This window comes from Anabas testudineus, chromosome 2 (assembly GCF_900324465.2).
Source record: "Anabas testudineus chromosome 2, fAnaTes1.2, whole genome shotgun sequence".
Taxonomy (NCBI): domain Eukaryota; kingdom Metazoa; phylum Chordata; class Actinopteri; order Anabantiformes; family Anabantidae; genus Anabas; species Anabas testudineus.
In genome coordinates, this window is record NC_046611.1 from 22,646,288 (window position 1) to 22,660,510 (window position 14,223).

At 40.6% G+C, this 14,223-nt stretch overlaps 2 protein-coding genes across 5 annotated transcripts; one reads left to right on the forward strand and one right to left on the reverse strand.

The window, feature by feature from the left end:
• The first annotated feature begins 582 nt into the window (after positions 1-582).
• Positions 583-10,887, forward strand: nphp3 (nephronophthisis 3). Of its 3 annotated transcripts, none has more exons than XM_026362913.1 (28): positions 583-613; positions 1,377-2,031; positions 2,149-2,274; positions 2,361-2,511; positions 2,733-2,885; positions 3,202-3,335; positions 3,579-3,739; positions 3,843-3,999; positions 4,260-4,334; positions 4,438-4,608; positions 4,716-4,819; positions 4,958-5,072; positions 5,195-5,338; positions 5,437-5,534; positions 5,635-5,737; positions 5,873-5,955; positions 6,290-6,425; positions 6,696-6,860; positions 6,987-7,081; positions 7,420-7,542; positions 7,632-7,821; positions 7,926-8,167; positions 8,353-8,428; positions 8,536-8,663; positions 8,760-9,000; positions 9,082-9,207; positions 9,326-9,441; positions 9,559-9,727. In XM_026362913.1, exons 2-28 carry the CDS (start codon positions 1,708-1,710, stop codon positions 9,725-9,727), a joined length of 3,906 nt encoding a protein of 1,301 aa, XP_026218698.1. In that variant the 5' UTR covers positions 583-613; positions 1,377-1,707. The 3 variants fall into 3 exon arrangements, with proteins under 3 accessions (XP_026218698.1, XP_026218699.1, XP_026218700.1); XM_026362914.1 differs by having other exon boundaries at positions 585-613; positions 1,694-2,031; XM_026362915.1 differs by lacking the exon at positions 583-613 and having other exon boundaries at positions 1,708-2,031; positions 9,559-10,887.
• uba5 (ubiquitin-like modifier activating enzyme 5) lies at positions 10,855-14,170 on the reverse strand. 2 transcript variants are annotated; one of them, XM_026362917.1, is made up of 12 exons: positions 13,883-14,170; positions 13,690-13,735; positions 13,318-13,407; positions 13,090-13,199; positions 12,923-13,009; positions 12,746-12,830; positions 12,564-12,668; positions 12,329-12,456; positions 12,114-12,249; positions 11,905-11,980; positions 11,696-11,802; positions 10,855-11,369 (listed from the first exon to the last, which is right to left on the reverse strand). In XM_026362917.1, the coding sequence occupies exons 1-12, from the start codon at positions 14,032-14,034 to the stop codon at positions 11,292-11,294; spliced, it is 1,200 nt and encodes a 399-aa protein (XP_026218702.1). In that variant the 5' UTR covers positions 14,035-14,170; the 3' UTR covers positions 10,855-11,291. The 2 variants fall into 2 exon arrangements, with proteins under 2 accessions (XP_026218702.1, XP_026218703.1); XM_026362918.1 differs by lacking the exon at positions 13,883-14,170 and having other exon boundaries at positions 13,323-13,407; positions 13,690-13,707.
• Positions 14,171-14,223: the final 53 nt, after the last annotated feature.

Sequence of the window (14,223 nt, forward strand, 5' to 3'; positions counted from 1 at the left end):
GGTTGTGATCTTATCAGTTACCTGGTAAAGGAAGTTAAACACAAAATCAGATGCCACGGGTTATATTTTATCTGACTGACTACTCCTACAATTGCACAAACTAAATTTCCATTGTAATCACTGTATAGCCCATGAAGCCATAATAATAATAATAATAATAAAACTCCTACAGCTACACATAGACCTACTTTCTAACAGAAATCATGGTGGACATTTCAAATGCAGACTACTTTTATAGCTCAACCTATCTATATTACTGAGGGACCTTTACAGACAGGTTTTAAGAACATGCAGACGAACAGGTCCGATAGTTTCACAGTGTTTGATGGAACAGCTGACTCCATCAATCGAGTTTCCTTTAAAGATGAAATCTAGGCCGCTGATATAAAACGTGGTGCGTATCAGTGAGCTTTTAAAATGATTTTAATAACTAGTATAGTGTGATATATTTGCGTAATTTGAAGGTTCGTTAAAAATTACTTTTGGAAACATTTAGCTTTACCTACAGCAACAGAAGAGAAATTGACTTTTACCCAGTTTGACTCGTGCGAGCACCCGTATTATGGACTTGTTACCTAGGCAGCCAGGAAGAAGCTGTTGACGGGGCTGAACGGTGAGTGTATTCTTGTTTGTTTAACCAAACTTCATATGTTTTCTCAAACACTTGTTTTAGTTTTAGTCCACGATCTGTAGAAGCCTAAATATGTGCAGCAGTTGCAGTGGCTTTCCTCGTATTTTTCCGCCAGCGAGTGCTGCGCGTTGAGCAGCTGTTTTTTGTACCGTTATGGTAGCTAGCGTTAACTAATGTTGTTTTTCTAGGAAACCAAATCACGTTTTTAATCGTTAGTGGCCAAATAGGAATAATCAGAAGGCTAATAGTTAAATGCAAACTACTTTTCGTTCAGCCACTTTTTTGTTGCTAGAAGCCCTCCCTTAAACTAACTGATGGTCGACGGCGCTGTTGTTTTTGTCAAATGCACGTTAACTTTTTGGTTTTAACTAGCTAGTTAGCTAGTTATATATTGACTAACATATAGTGATACACTGTAGAAACCTAGTTAACTTACCAATGTAGTTCATTTAGTGTACTAGGTACACTAAATTAAAACTTTTCTATAGTTGTAACTAACTTATCCGTCCCTGGCCTGTCTGTCATCTTCCAGGAACCCCCAACCCTAAAATGCATTAGACAGACGTTAAGCTAACTAGATAGCTTTTTTTTAAATCAGTGCTCTGTGGAGCGTATGGGTGTGGTCGGTGTGATACTTGTGGTTAGTCTATCGCAAATCTGAGTGTTTTAGCACAGAACACAACACTGATTAGCTATCGCACCCTAAACTTCCTTACTACTTATTACAGTTTCTTTCTACTTTCAGATCTAAACACATTTTGAGGAGAAATAAAGACCTGTCACCTCTTACACCTCACCTCTAACGCATACGATGCAACAAGTTTAAGTCCAGCAGGCTATTTCTAACCCTAGTATGAAATGGCTGAGGAAAATCTTTCTCTGAAACTGTCAGTAAATCTTTGTATTTGGAGAAAGACCTCATTACATACAACAACTCACAACTACTCCAACACAGAGACCCACAGTCTTGCAAAATAGTCTTGCAGGACAATTTATTGCCCTTGCTCCGGAATTCATTACAACAAACCATGGGTATCTGAAAAGCTGAGTACTTATTTACAGTGTTGAGTGCCACCATGGGCACTGCTTCTTCTTTGGTCGCCCCAGGAGAAGTGATTGAGGATGGATATGGGGGTGAAGGAGGGGAAGCCTGTGAGATCCCAGTGGAGGTCAAGCCCAAAGCCCGACTCCTGCGCAGTTCATTTCGCAGAGGACCTCGGGCGATTGGTGCCAGTTTCAAATCCACAGGCTCTGTGGATCTAGAGTATGCTGCAGAGTACGAAAGACTCCGTAAAGAATATGAAATATTCCGTGTCAGCAAAAATAATGAGATCTCATCCATGCAAAAGAAAGAAGCTAAGCTGGATGAGGAAAACAAGAGGCTTAGAGCTGAGCTACAGGTAGGAGTTCAGAGACCACTCGATCATCATTGCACAAGCTATTGGTTGCTAAATCTTAGGTTTGTGGACGTTGTGACATGTCGCATGGGATGCTCATTGTTCTTACTATGACAACAGGCTCTGCAGAAAACCTACCAGAAGATCCTTAGAGAAAAAGAGAGTGCTCTTGAAGCAAAGTACCAAGCTATGGAGAGGGCTGCCACTTTTGAACACGACAGAGACAAAGTAAAACGACAGTTTAAGGTAAACCAACCCACATATGTTACTGAGTGTCATTCTCTCAAGTAATCATGACTGTAGCTCTAACCTAATGGCTAAACGGTGACCAGATTTTCAGAGAGACAAAAGAAAAGGAGATTCAGGATCTCCTGCGGGCCAAGAGAGACCTGGAGGCCAAACTGCAACAGTTGCAAGCTCAGGGCATCCAAGTATACGACCCGAATGATTCTGACTCGGATGACAATCAAACCACTGTCACTGGTAAGAACCAGAATCCACAATATATATATACATACATACATACATACATACATACATACATACACGTATATACATTTGACTTTGTCCATCCGTACATTCAGTATACCTGTTCTGGAGCCCAGTGAGACAAGCTTATATCCCATTCATCCTTTTTGTTTTTTCCATCAGTATTTTTTCTGTTAGCATAACACATATTTAATTTACTCACTACCTGTCTTTAGCTGCAGGGACTCAATGTGAGTACTGGACTGGTGGTGTGCTGGGAAGTGAGCCCTCTATGGGTAGCATGATGCAGTTGCAACAGACCTTCAGAGGGCCAGAGTTTGCCCACAGCTTGATTGATGTAGAGGGGCCATTTGCAAATGTGAGCAGAGGTAAGTAAACTTTAAGCATGTAAGAAAGAAGAGATGCATCATGATGTGGGTTGTAAGGATGGCAGAAGTAGGGCTTTTGTCATAGAGGCTACAGCAACACTGGAAGAATAATACTACTTTTCTATAAATTGCCCCTCTACATTACCTAATTATTAGCTAATATATATTATAAACATCCCAGTATTTCCCACAGAACTTGGGTGCCCCCTGCCCTGTCCAGTAAAATCTATTTGTGGGGAAACACTGTATATGCATAGATTTTGAAATACACTCTGTTTATGTGTTTTACTTGTTCACGTGTATCTGTCTTTGTCAGATGACTGGGACGCTGCAGTGGCCAGTCTGCTTCAGGTCTCCCCTCACGTGCCCCAGGCCTTATGGAGTAACACAGTGCGCTGCTACCTAATCTATAACCAGGAAACCAAAGCTGAGCTGGATATCTTTATTAAGGTTGTGCAATAATATGTTATATTGTGAAACTGTAAATATTCTTATATCATTGGTTATTGTAAAAGCAATTAAGTTTATTTACCTTTTTTAGGTTCTTGGGCATGAAATAACATGTGAGCAGGGCTTCAACAAAAATAGTTAAATTTGCCTACTAGAGGCTGTGTTTAGTGTTAATTTACCTTTATCTTAAGGAAATTACTTAATTAACTTTTTTAGGAAATGTGCTGATTGTTTTCGTTTCAGAAACACTGTCCTGTGTTACGGAAGATGTGTGAGGGTCTAGGACATTTCTATCTGAATGTCTACTTTCCAGAAGAGAGTGCTGCTTCATACTCTGTGGAGCGCAAGCAAGAGATTGAAAGGAGCTCTGTGTGTGTGCTTCTTCTCAAATCTACTGTCACTAGGTACAATAATTCCTATAACAATAGTCGCTTTGATGTCCCCATGTAATGAAGATGTTCTTAGAATTCTACTTTTCTGATACTCACGTTAAATAAATGCGTCTAGTTCTGGGGTAGAGGATTGCGAGGAGGCTTTTGTGAAGAATCCAGATGGCCATCCACTGGTGCTCTACCTCAGAACTGAAGAAGATCAGCATTTGACCGGACCCACTAGGCATCTGCTAGAAAGGATCAATGCTGCAGACAAGGCCGCCAAAGTCAAGGTGTGTGTGTGTGTGTACCATATATTAAATTAACAAGTTAGCTCATCTTTTCAAAATATTGTATACGTTTAATAACTGATTACTATGAATGATTATGATATTCACCATCTTATTATTATCAGCATCAATTTTTTTGTTACATGGAGTTTTTATACAGTACTTGCACAGTATGTACATTTCGTATCTCATTTCCTTTTAATCTGTCGGTGTATTGCTGTATTTCACTGTTACTGCCACACATGTTTTGAACGTGAGTCCAGGTTGTGGATCACAGTGGTTCTGCAGAGGATGGAGCTGACCTGATTTATGCTCAACTAGAGAAAATCATCAAGCAGGTGCAGTAAATGACTTAAACCTTTTCATCAAGTCACAGTAATTCATGTTCACTTCTCGTGTCCCTAACAACTTTTTAAACTTTCATTTTCACTCTCCTTCTAGGAGCTGCTGGGTCTTGAAGCAGCAGATACTGACTCTAAGGACTCTGGGATAGAAGAAGGGCGTGAGGAAGACTCTGGAGATGTGCTGTGGGACCTGCATGATGAACAAGAACAGATTGAATCCTATCAGCAGGCGTGTAGCAGCACCACTTCTCACTTAGGCTTTCAGAAGGTGGAGCAAATCTCTTCTTTTCCTTTTCTTCTCCTCTCCTGACTTCTAGTTTAATAGTTTGTTAATTCATATGTCTAAATCTCTGCTGTATATGATGTCCCACTTAGTATATAGACCGTTTAAATGACATGATAGCTGCTCCCCCTCCCACCCCTCCTCTGCTGGTGTCGGGTGGTCCAGGCTCAGGAAAATCTCTCTTGCTCTCCAAATGGTGAGAACTGATTAATTAAATTATCTTACCAGTGGTTTATATTTGATTCATACTACTGGCTGCTTTATAACTTGGCACTACAGCATTGTGAATGACATTATGAATAAATGACTATACTTTTTCTTTAATTCCCTTCAGGATTGAGCTACAGCAGAAGCAATCCCCGAACACCTTGTTCCTTTACCATTTTGTCGGTCGTCCACTTTCCACAAGCTCAGAGCCAGTTCTCATTATCAAACGCCTCACAGTCAAAGTAAGAAACCTCTCTCACAGGCTTATTTCCATTTTTTGACAGACAGAGATGGCCTAAAGTCATCTTTCAGACTGATGTGTTGTCTGCCTGTTGTTGTCACATCCTGTTGTCACATCCTGTAGCTGCTGCAGCACTTCTGGTCCATTTCTGGCTTGTCCATGGAACCCAGCAAGATACTGGAGGAGTTTCCCCGCTGGCTTGAAAGGCTTTCAGCACGCCATCAAGGAAACATCATCATCATCATTGACTCGATTGACCAAATACAGGCACAAGCTTAACACCTTAACCCAGATTAACTAATCACACCAAATGTCCCCAGAATAGCTCTTCTAACTGTACAGTTTGTCTTTTTGTATTCCTCCAGCAAGCTGAGCGACATATGAAGTGGCTGATTGATCCTCTGCCTGTCAATGTTAGAGTGGTGGTGTCTGTTAATGTTGAGACGTGTCCTCAAGCTTGGAGGTAGAACCCACCACTTGAATTCTAAATATGTTTATTTATATATTTGTACTGGGTTTATTGTTTAATTTTTGTCAGAAACACAGTTGCCCTATTCCTTCAGGTTGTGGCCCACACTGCACTTGGACCCGCTGAGCCCCAGAGAGGTCAGGAGTGTTGTCATTGCAGAATGCCAAAGTATGGATCTTAAACTTAATAAGGATCAGGTCAGTCATCATCTCACTATCTATTTTAAACAACTAGGAAGAGATTTTGATTTTTACACTTACAAATGAGGGAAAACATTCGGAATCAAAAGCAACTAGATTTTTTTGCCACATGTGAATGTATGTTTGTTTCAGGAAAAGAAGCTGGAAAGGCTTTGTCGCTCTGCGTCGACTTGCAATGCATTGTATGTCACACTACTAGCAAGGATGATCACCAGGTTAGCAAACACTGGCTTGTCAACTTTAAATTAGTCGATCATTACAGGAAAATTCTCTTTTCATTTCTTCCAGCATGATTTGTCTGAAATATGAAATATAAAATAAAAAACTCTCTGGTGCAGGTGTTCTTTTCTGGAAGCCTTTTGCTATTCAAGGCACATAGGATACAAACAATATATATATATATATATATAACAATATAAACAATTTTATAATGGTTTTTAAGCATGTTGCTGTGAATGAAAATGTTCTACTGGTCTTCATTACATGTATGTGGATGTGTGGTTACCCAGGTTTGATTTTCTGATCATTTATTTTGTTGATGTCTTGCAGCAGATCGTGTTGGTCCCTGGAGAAGAGCATGGAGCAGTGTCTGCAATGTCAGGACACGATGTCACTCTATCGCCTAGCACTCAAAATGATGCTGAACTCCCTCAACACAGACAGAGAGCAACACATTATAAGAGAGGTAGAACAGGTTTAGACCAAAATAACTATACATTATCTCAATAGGTACACAAACATAGGTTTGTTAACATTTCTACAGTAATTTTAATGGAAAGAGTGCTGCAAACCTACTTTTATAGGTTTTTTTGAAGAATGTCTGCCTCACTAATATGAACACTTGGTTTAAGATTCTTTATTGTCACTATACTAAGTACTGAGTACTGCGAAATTATATTACTTGGTTGTCCTTTATGTGGTTTTTTTTTTCTTTATGCTTGTTTTTGGGGTTTAGATACTGTGCCTTGTATGTGCCAGCCATAATGGAGTGAGTGAATCTGAAGTTTTAGACCTATTCCCAGACCTAGAGTTGCCTGCACTGTCTTCTATGCTGTACCGCCTGAACAGACTCTGCATTGTAACCCTTCATTGTGGGCTCATCAGATTTCAGCACTTGCAGGTAATTGGGCTTTGACTAGTAGAACGTTAAAAGTTACTAAATACAAGATGCACTAAAGAATTATGATATTTACATGACACAACATTTTTCAGTAGACTGACACTTGTCTCTCTGTCTGTATTGCAGGCTTGGGAAGCTGTGAGGTTGGAGTTTCTGGGTGGAGGAAGCAGCTCTGCTACTTACAGAGAAAAACTCATCCATTATTTCAGCCAGCAACTCAGGTGCTCCAATGTGGCTATTAGTGTAATATTTGTGGCTAAAATATTAATTAAAAAAAACATTCTGATCTTTATTGAGAACAACCATAAAAACCTCATAGTGCTAGTAGAAGAAGTATCTTGACCTCTCCCCCCTTGGCAGCAATAAACTCAACCAGACGCTTCCTGTAGCTGTAGTGAGGAAGTTTAGTTTTCCTAACTCAAGACTGGTGTATTTCTAAGATCTTTGACAAAACCATGAAATTCCAAAATGTTCACATACTTTTTCTTGCCACTGTATAACCTTACATTCTCTTCTGAGAACAACCCTTTTCATTGAGTGTGTGTCTGTGTTTGTATAGCCAAGACTGTGTAACGTGGCGTGTTGCAGATGAACTTCCATGGCTGCTCCAACAGCAGGAGGACAGGACTAAACTTCAGCGCAGCCTCCTGAACTTGTTTGTCTCCCAAAACCTCTACAAAAGGTATAAAACATGCATCCATGTAAGCTGTCATCGCAGAGGCTGCCCTATTGGTTGGGGTCCTACAGATGGGTGTTGTCTTCTTTTTCCAGGGGTCATTTCTCTGAGCTGCTGGCTTATTGGCAGTATGTGGGAAAAGACAAAAGCTCAATGGCTACTGAGTACTTTGATGCTTTGAAACACTACGAGAAGAGCTGTGAGAGTGAAGACAGCATGACCAAGTTGGCAAACCTGTACGAGACCTTGGGGCGTTTCCTCAAAGATCTGGGCCTTCCAAGTCAGGTAGCGGAGGCTATATGGTTGCATTATTTTCTACTATCACAGTTTTCTGCTTGCTTTTGTGTATTGACCATTAAATCTGTATCTGGTTCTGTCTGTGGGTCTAGGCTGTAGCCCCTTTACAAAGGTCCCTTGAGATCAGAGAGACAGCCTTGGACCCAGACCACCCCAGTGTAGCTCGCTCCCTGCACCAGCTGGCTGGGGTTTATGTTCAGTGGAAAAAGTATGGCAATGCTGAGCAGCTATACAAGCAGGCCCTTGAGATAAGTGAGAACGCTTATGGTGCAGAGCACGCCAGCGTGGCACGAGAGCTGGAGTCACTTGCAATGCTGTATCAGAAACAAAACAAGTAAATGGAACCCTCTTGGTAAAGATGTGTATGATGTCATGTCTGTTATGTTGCTCACAACTAAACAATGTGTTTACAGAGAGTGTACCAGCTGCTCTGATGATCTTAAGACCTTAATGGAATTCAGACAATAACAAAAACACTTTGAACATATGTTTAATGACGTACACCTGTTTTACAAACAGATATGAGCAAGCAGAGAAACTCAGGAAAAGATCAGTGAAGATACGTCAGAAGACTGCTCGCCAAAAAGGTCATATGGTGAGCGTATTTCACAGATATGGATCAATGTCTAATGTGAAGATGTTTGTCCTGTCATATTAATTTTATCACTCATAATTTACTTGCCTTTTGTTTACTCCTTTCAGTATGGCTTTACTTTGTTGAGGCGCAGAGCACTACAGCTGGAAGAGCTGACTCTGGGGAAGGATTCAGCTGACTGTGCTAAGACACTTAATGAACTAGGTGTCCTGTACTACCTCCAAAACAACCTGGAGTAAGAAGCATGTAACTATGTACATGTGCAGCTTCGTTTGTTTCATACGATTCAATGCAGTTCACATTTTGTAACATCTTTCATTGCTCTCCCCAGTGCAGCTAAGTTATTTTTGACCCGCTCTCTGGAGATGCGTCAGCGTGTCCTCGGGCCTGATCACCCAGACTGTGCTCAGTCCCTTAATAACCTGGCTGCATTGCATACAGAGAGGAAGGAATATGAAACGGCCGAGGACATGTATGAAAGGGCACTGGACATCCGCAAGAAGGCTCTGTCCCCAGACCACCCCTCACTGGCATACACACTCAAACACCTGGCCATGCTCTATAAACGCAGAGTGAGACACTTGCCTATTAAAAGTAAACTTATTGTTGGTTTTTGGATCAGTGTCTAATGTAAAGATGTTTGTTTTGTACAGGGGAAACTAGACAAGGCTGTGCCACTGTATGAGCTGTCTCTGGAAATTAGGGAAAAAAGTTTTGGGCCCAAACACCCAAGTGTGGCCACAGCACTGGTCAATCTGGCTGTCATATACTGCCAACTGGTGAGACTGCATATTTCTGGAATATAATTTGTTCATTCATTTTATGAGCACATCAGTGTTACTGTACTTTATGTTGTATATAACAAAGCTTAATGTGAATTAATTTTGTCTTTGGTAGAAGAAACACAGTGACGCCTTGCCTCTTTATGAACGAGCACTGAAGGTGTATGAGGACAGTTTGGGGCGCTCACATCCACGTGTTGGGGAAACCCTTAAAAACCTGGCTGTGCTAAGGTGTAGTAGTTGTTAGACAGTATTTGACATGTGGTCTACCAGAAAATAAATACTTGTTTTGGCCTTGAATAACTTGAATAACTCTCTCTCTGTGCTGTTCCTATGCTTTGTAAATAGCTATGAAGAGGGCGACTTTGAGAAGGCGGCAGAGCTTTACAAGCGTGCAATGGAGATTAAAGAGGCAGAGCCATCGTTGGTGTGTGGAAATGCCCCGTCCCGCCATTCCTCCAGTGGGGACACATTTAGTCTGAGGACACCTGCCCCACTGCCCCATACCCTGAGGTGATTGTATTAGCAATTGCTGACAGTAGTACTACAAGTAAAGTCTGGTTTTAACAGCTCTAACCACCATAAGAAACCATGGTTTCATGAAAAAGGTGATCGTCACCTTTATCACGATGTGATCGTCGTGTGGATAGAGATTTTAGGGTTTAGTGAAATATACACTAACTGGCAGTTGGATTATGCAGTCTGTGAATCATATGTCTAGTCCAATGTGTGTCAGAAACTTTGAACTTCTGTTAAATTAGTCCTTTTAAGGGCCTGGAACTCAGGTGTACACTAGTTTTAACTCAGACTCAAACATTTCATTCCAATTTACATTTCTTACAGCGTATGGGGTTTTTTAGTGCATATTCCCATCGAGAACATGGGTAATATGAATGAACACATTCAGTGCAGAGTGATCATTGTTTCTAAATAGTTTTTTAAAGTTATAAGACCAAAAATGCATTACACAGGACTTTCTCAAGCTTCTCCTCAGGAGTTGAAAGATGAACCCTCAAACACTGCGACCACTCACTGCGTTGGTATGCCTTATCTTTACCAAAGCTGTTTAGAGAATATTAGTTAATATTATCTCAGGCACTACCAAGTTTCCAAGTCTTCATTCTGAATAGTTATTCATAAATAAATTACAATGGAGCACTGTAGACCCTGGAGCTAGATGTGCATTTTGTGAAACAACGATACATGTACAGTGTATGGATGCAATTTTTTGTTTCATGAATTGTTTACCTATCAGTATTAAGTATGCATCCTAAAGAGGGGAAAATTTAAAGCCCACGATCAGAGTCCAAAACAAACCTAGGCCAAGTCTGAGAAACTACTATCTCTGGTACTTTCAGCTTTTGTTGATGCAAAATTAAATGTGCATTCTTCTTTACATAAAGTATTTTAGGGGAGCTGCCAAAGTCATGATGGTGCCACAAGTCTCCAAGTTAAAGTCCAATAAAATAGGCATTATTGTCTAACTATGATACATGAAGCACACAGTATACCAAAGCCTATTGTTTCATTGCCAAATATTGTACATGCAGTGTTTTTTCTATGTTTGTATTGATATAATGTAATTCAATTTTGTAAAATCTGTACATAACAAATTATGTCCAGTATATCAAGAGGACTGTATTCTGTCTAATAAATACTTTATTTAGACAACTTCAACATTGTTCAGCAAATGTTTTCTTAAAGCTGAGTGAACGACAGAGCACATATGTTAAAAGCAGGGACACTCATTCACTAATCAGGACCTTAGAAAATATATACCGAGATAGGTGTTAATGCACTAACCATGATATAATTCTAGGTTGACACACTCTTCATTAGAGATATTCTGTGTCGCACAGTTAACAATTATGCCAGTTAATAACACATTTAACCGCTCTATTGTGCCTTTGCAAAGCTCCACTTCTCATGCATTTGCCTTCTTTAGCTGTTAGAAGGGATTAGTTCAGGGTTGTTGTTGATTGAATTGGACTCTTTTGTCCCAAGCAGCCAGTGTCAGGTTTGTTGTCATCAAAAAAGCAATGTTTTATCTGAATAGCAGTAATATGTCTCCAGCTTGCTGCCTATAACTTTCTCATTTGAGCCATCAAGTCTTCTAGACTCTGTTCAGTCTCCTCCACGGTTTCCCCGCTTGCTGTATCCTAGTTCAAACAAAAGAAAAAATAAATGTTATTACATTTAAAGTGAAAGAGTCTCACAAACATTAAAATGTCTGTATCCTTTACATTAATGCTGAATCCTTTCCACAGCATCTGGACTTTTAACATCCAGGCAGGGGTTTTATTTTCCTATCAAGACTGGATGAAATTACATGGGGAACTCGAAACTTGCCTAAGGTTGTTTCTCGTAGAAAATATTTGACCTTAATGTCTTAAGATAAATCCTTTAGCCATTATTTTGAATTTAGTTCAACACATTGAGCTCAAACATTGGAGTAAATGTCTTTAACACTGTAAACAACACTGACCTTAGCTGGAATTGTGTACGCCACAGTAATGCCTTCTGGCAGGTCAGGCACACTGCCCGATGCAGCCTGTAGCTCAGCGTCAGTCACCTCTGATACCAGTTCAATACCTGCACAGCACAAGTAGTATGAGCACATACATGTTTTGTGCAATATTAAGTGTTGCACACTGATCTACAGGTCGTACACTGATTGATTAGTTGCCTGCTCACCCCACTCATTGTCCTCATGTACAACCTCCTCCTCCACCTCTACAACTTTCACTTTGGGCCGCTCTGCTTCTTGCTTCTGAAATGGGGGGGAAAAAAATAGATGTAGTTAGCGTTGCCAAATGTTGTGACAGCATTTAGTATAAAAATTTGTTCTGAAATGAAGTGGGCTTTTGGTTGGCCCCACACCCTAAAATCCAAAGCATACACACTTTGTACTCTTCTTGCTGTCTCCTGCAGTAGCGGTCATTGCACTGAGGGTTCGCTTTCATGGCCATGGTGGGGAAGAAGTCCTGCATGGCATTGTAGCCAAGGTAATAACTGACGGTGCCAAACTTCAACAGGTATCTGAATGACATAACAATTAATAATAATTAACAAATGGCACATTTAAGTTTCAACCTGGTCATAAATAATGGAAACTTACTTGAGGACATTTTGCACTAAAAGGCCTGCAACCACGCCCATTGTTGTTGGTAAGCTGGCAGCACACACCCCTTCCCTTTTTAGGGTCTTCTCATCTATGTTGGCTGCCACCACCAGTGGAGGAGCACACTAACAAACAATATATATAACAATCTAATTAGTGCAATTTTTCTCAGAGGGTCAAGATGTATAAATTTAACATCATAATCAAAAGATGCTTTTGTCTTTGGACATACAGCGAAGCAGGCCGTCTCTCCAGGAATGATAAGCTGGATGTGTCCTGATACAGCATTCTCACTGACACCAGACTCCATCCAGATCTGACCAAGTTCATTACAGGCCTGAAACAAACATTACAAAAGCAGCATCTGTATTAGAGTGTACTCTTGGTTGTTGTTATTGGAATAGAGATACTTACTGTATTGATGGCCATCCTGGCCTCAAAGTTGTCCACACAGCTCAGGACCAAATCCACCGGCTTTCCTTCTTCCAGGCCCCCATGACTGAGAAGACATACAACAGTTTGATATGAAGGTCTGTGTAACTGTGGGAACAGGTGAAGAACACTAGATGGCTGACAGCAAGAATCACCCACCTAATGCGATCCATAAAATGTGTAAAGTTTTCCATTGTGGTGATGTTGTAGTTGTGGGTCTCAAATGACACATCTGGATTAATGTTTCTGTTGAGATAATTGAGCAGCATGTAAGCAAAAAGAATCAACTTTACAGGAAAAATGGTTATCTGCCAACAACCTTGTACCTGAGTGTGTGTTCGGCTGCTTCCACTTTACTGAGGCCTGCCTGGTGAGGCTGGAAGAACAGTCTGTTCATATTGGCCAGTTCCACTTTATCATAGTCAAAGAGGAGCAACTATGACGGCACACAAGGAGAAGTGGGAAAGAGTGAGCACAGACAAGCAGACAGCCTGTTTGGACAAAGTGAATATAAATCAGGGTTATGTGATGGAATAATTAAGCGTCTGTATTACCTTACCAATGCCACATCTTGTGAGCATTTCAGCTGTCACACTGCCCACTCCCCCGACACCAACCACAGCCACCGTGAATGTCCTGATTTTCTGTACAAACATTTGAAGAACGAAATTCATGCAAATCAGTGTCAAGAAGTAGACCAGTTCACATTTTGACATTAATAGCATGAATGTCACATGGTCTAAACAATAGAGAATAATACAATGTGACACACGTTTTACACAAGCATTGAAAATAATAATAAGCACATTAGTTTTAATATCAACTAGCACTGACGTGGACGTATTGGAAATATGCGTTTCCTTACTAGCATCATTTATTTTCTGATTCTTTTGTACAGCTAAAAGACTAACCCTAAGGTATCATACCTCATAATCATCCACGATGCCCATTCTCTTTAGAGCCATTAGACGACTGTAATGAAAACACAGCTGAGGTTAATGTGTGGTCTGTGAAATATCACCATATGGGATAAGTGACTCATAAGGCGTCGCCTCTGGACGCTATGAACAGTTTAGACAAAAATCTCAAAAGCTAACATAATACAATTTAAAAAATCACCTGTATGGGTTGGAATCCACTACTTCGGCACTCATTTGCTCAATTTTCGGTCTATGAAGCGCATCCTCCATGGCACACTGCTTCTGCTTACACTTGATCAATTCATTTTCCAGCTCTCTAACCCGCAGCTTCAGTTCCTCTACGGTCGCCATTGTGAAAACAAAGGTATCTAAACGATGTGAACCGAATATAATGAACGGGTAACGATCTGACGAAGCGTTTTAATCAGCGCAAAAAGTCCACGTCTTCACAACACGAATCAGCTGTCATGACATGTGCTCCCGGAACAACGTCCGTACAGGAAATGAGTACAAATATCGAAAGTGGTCCGACTTCTTCAG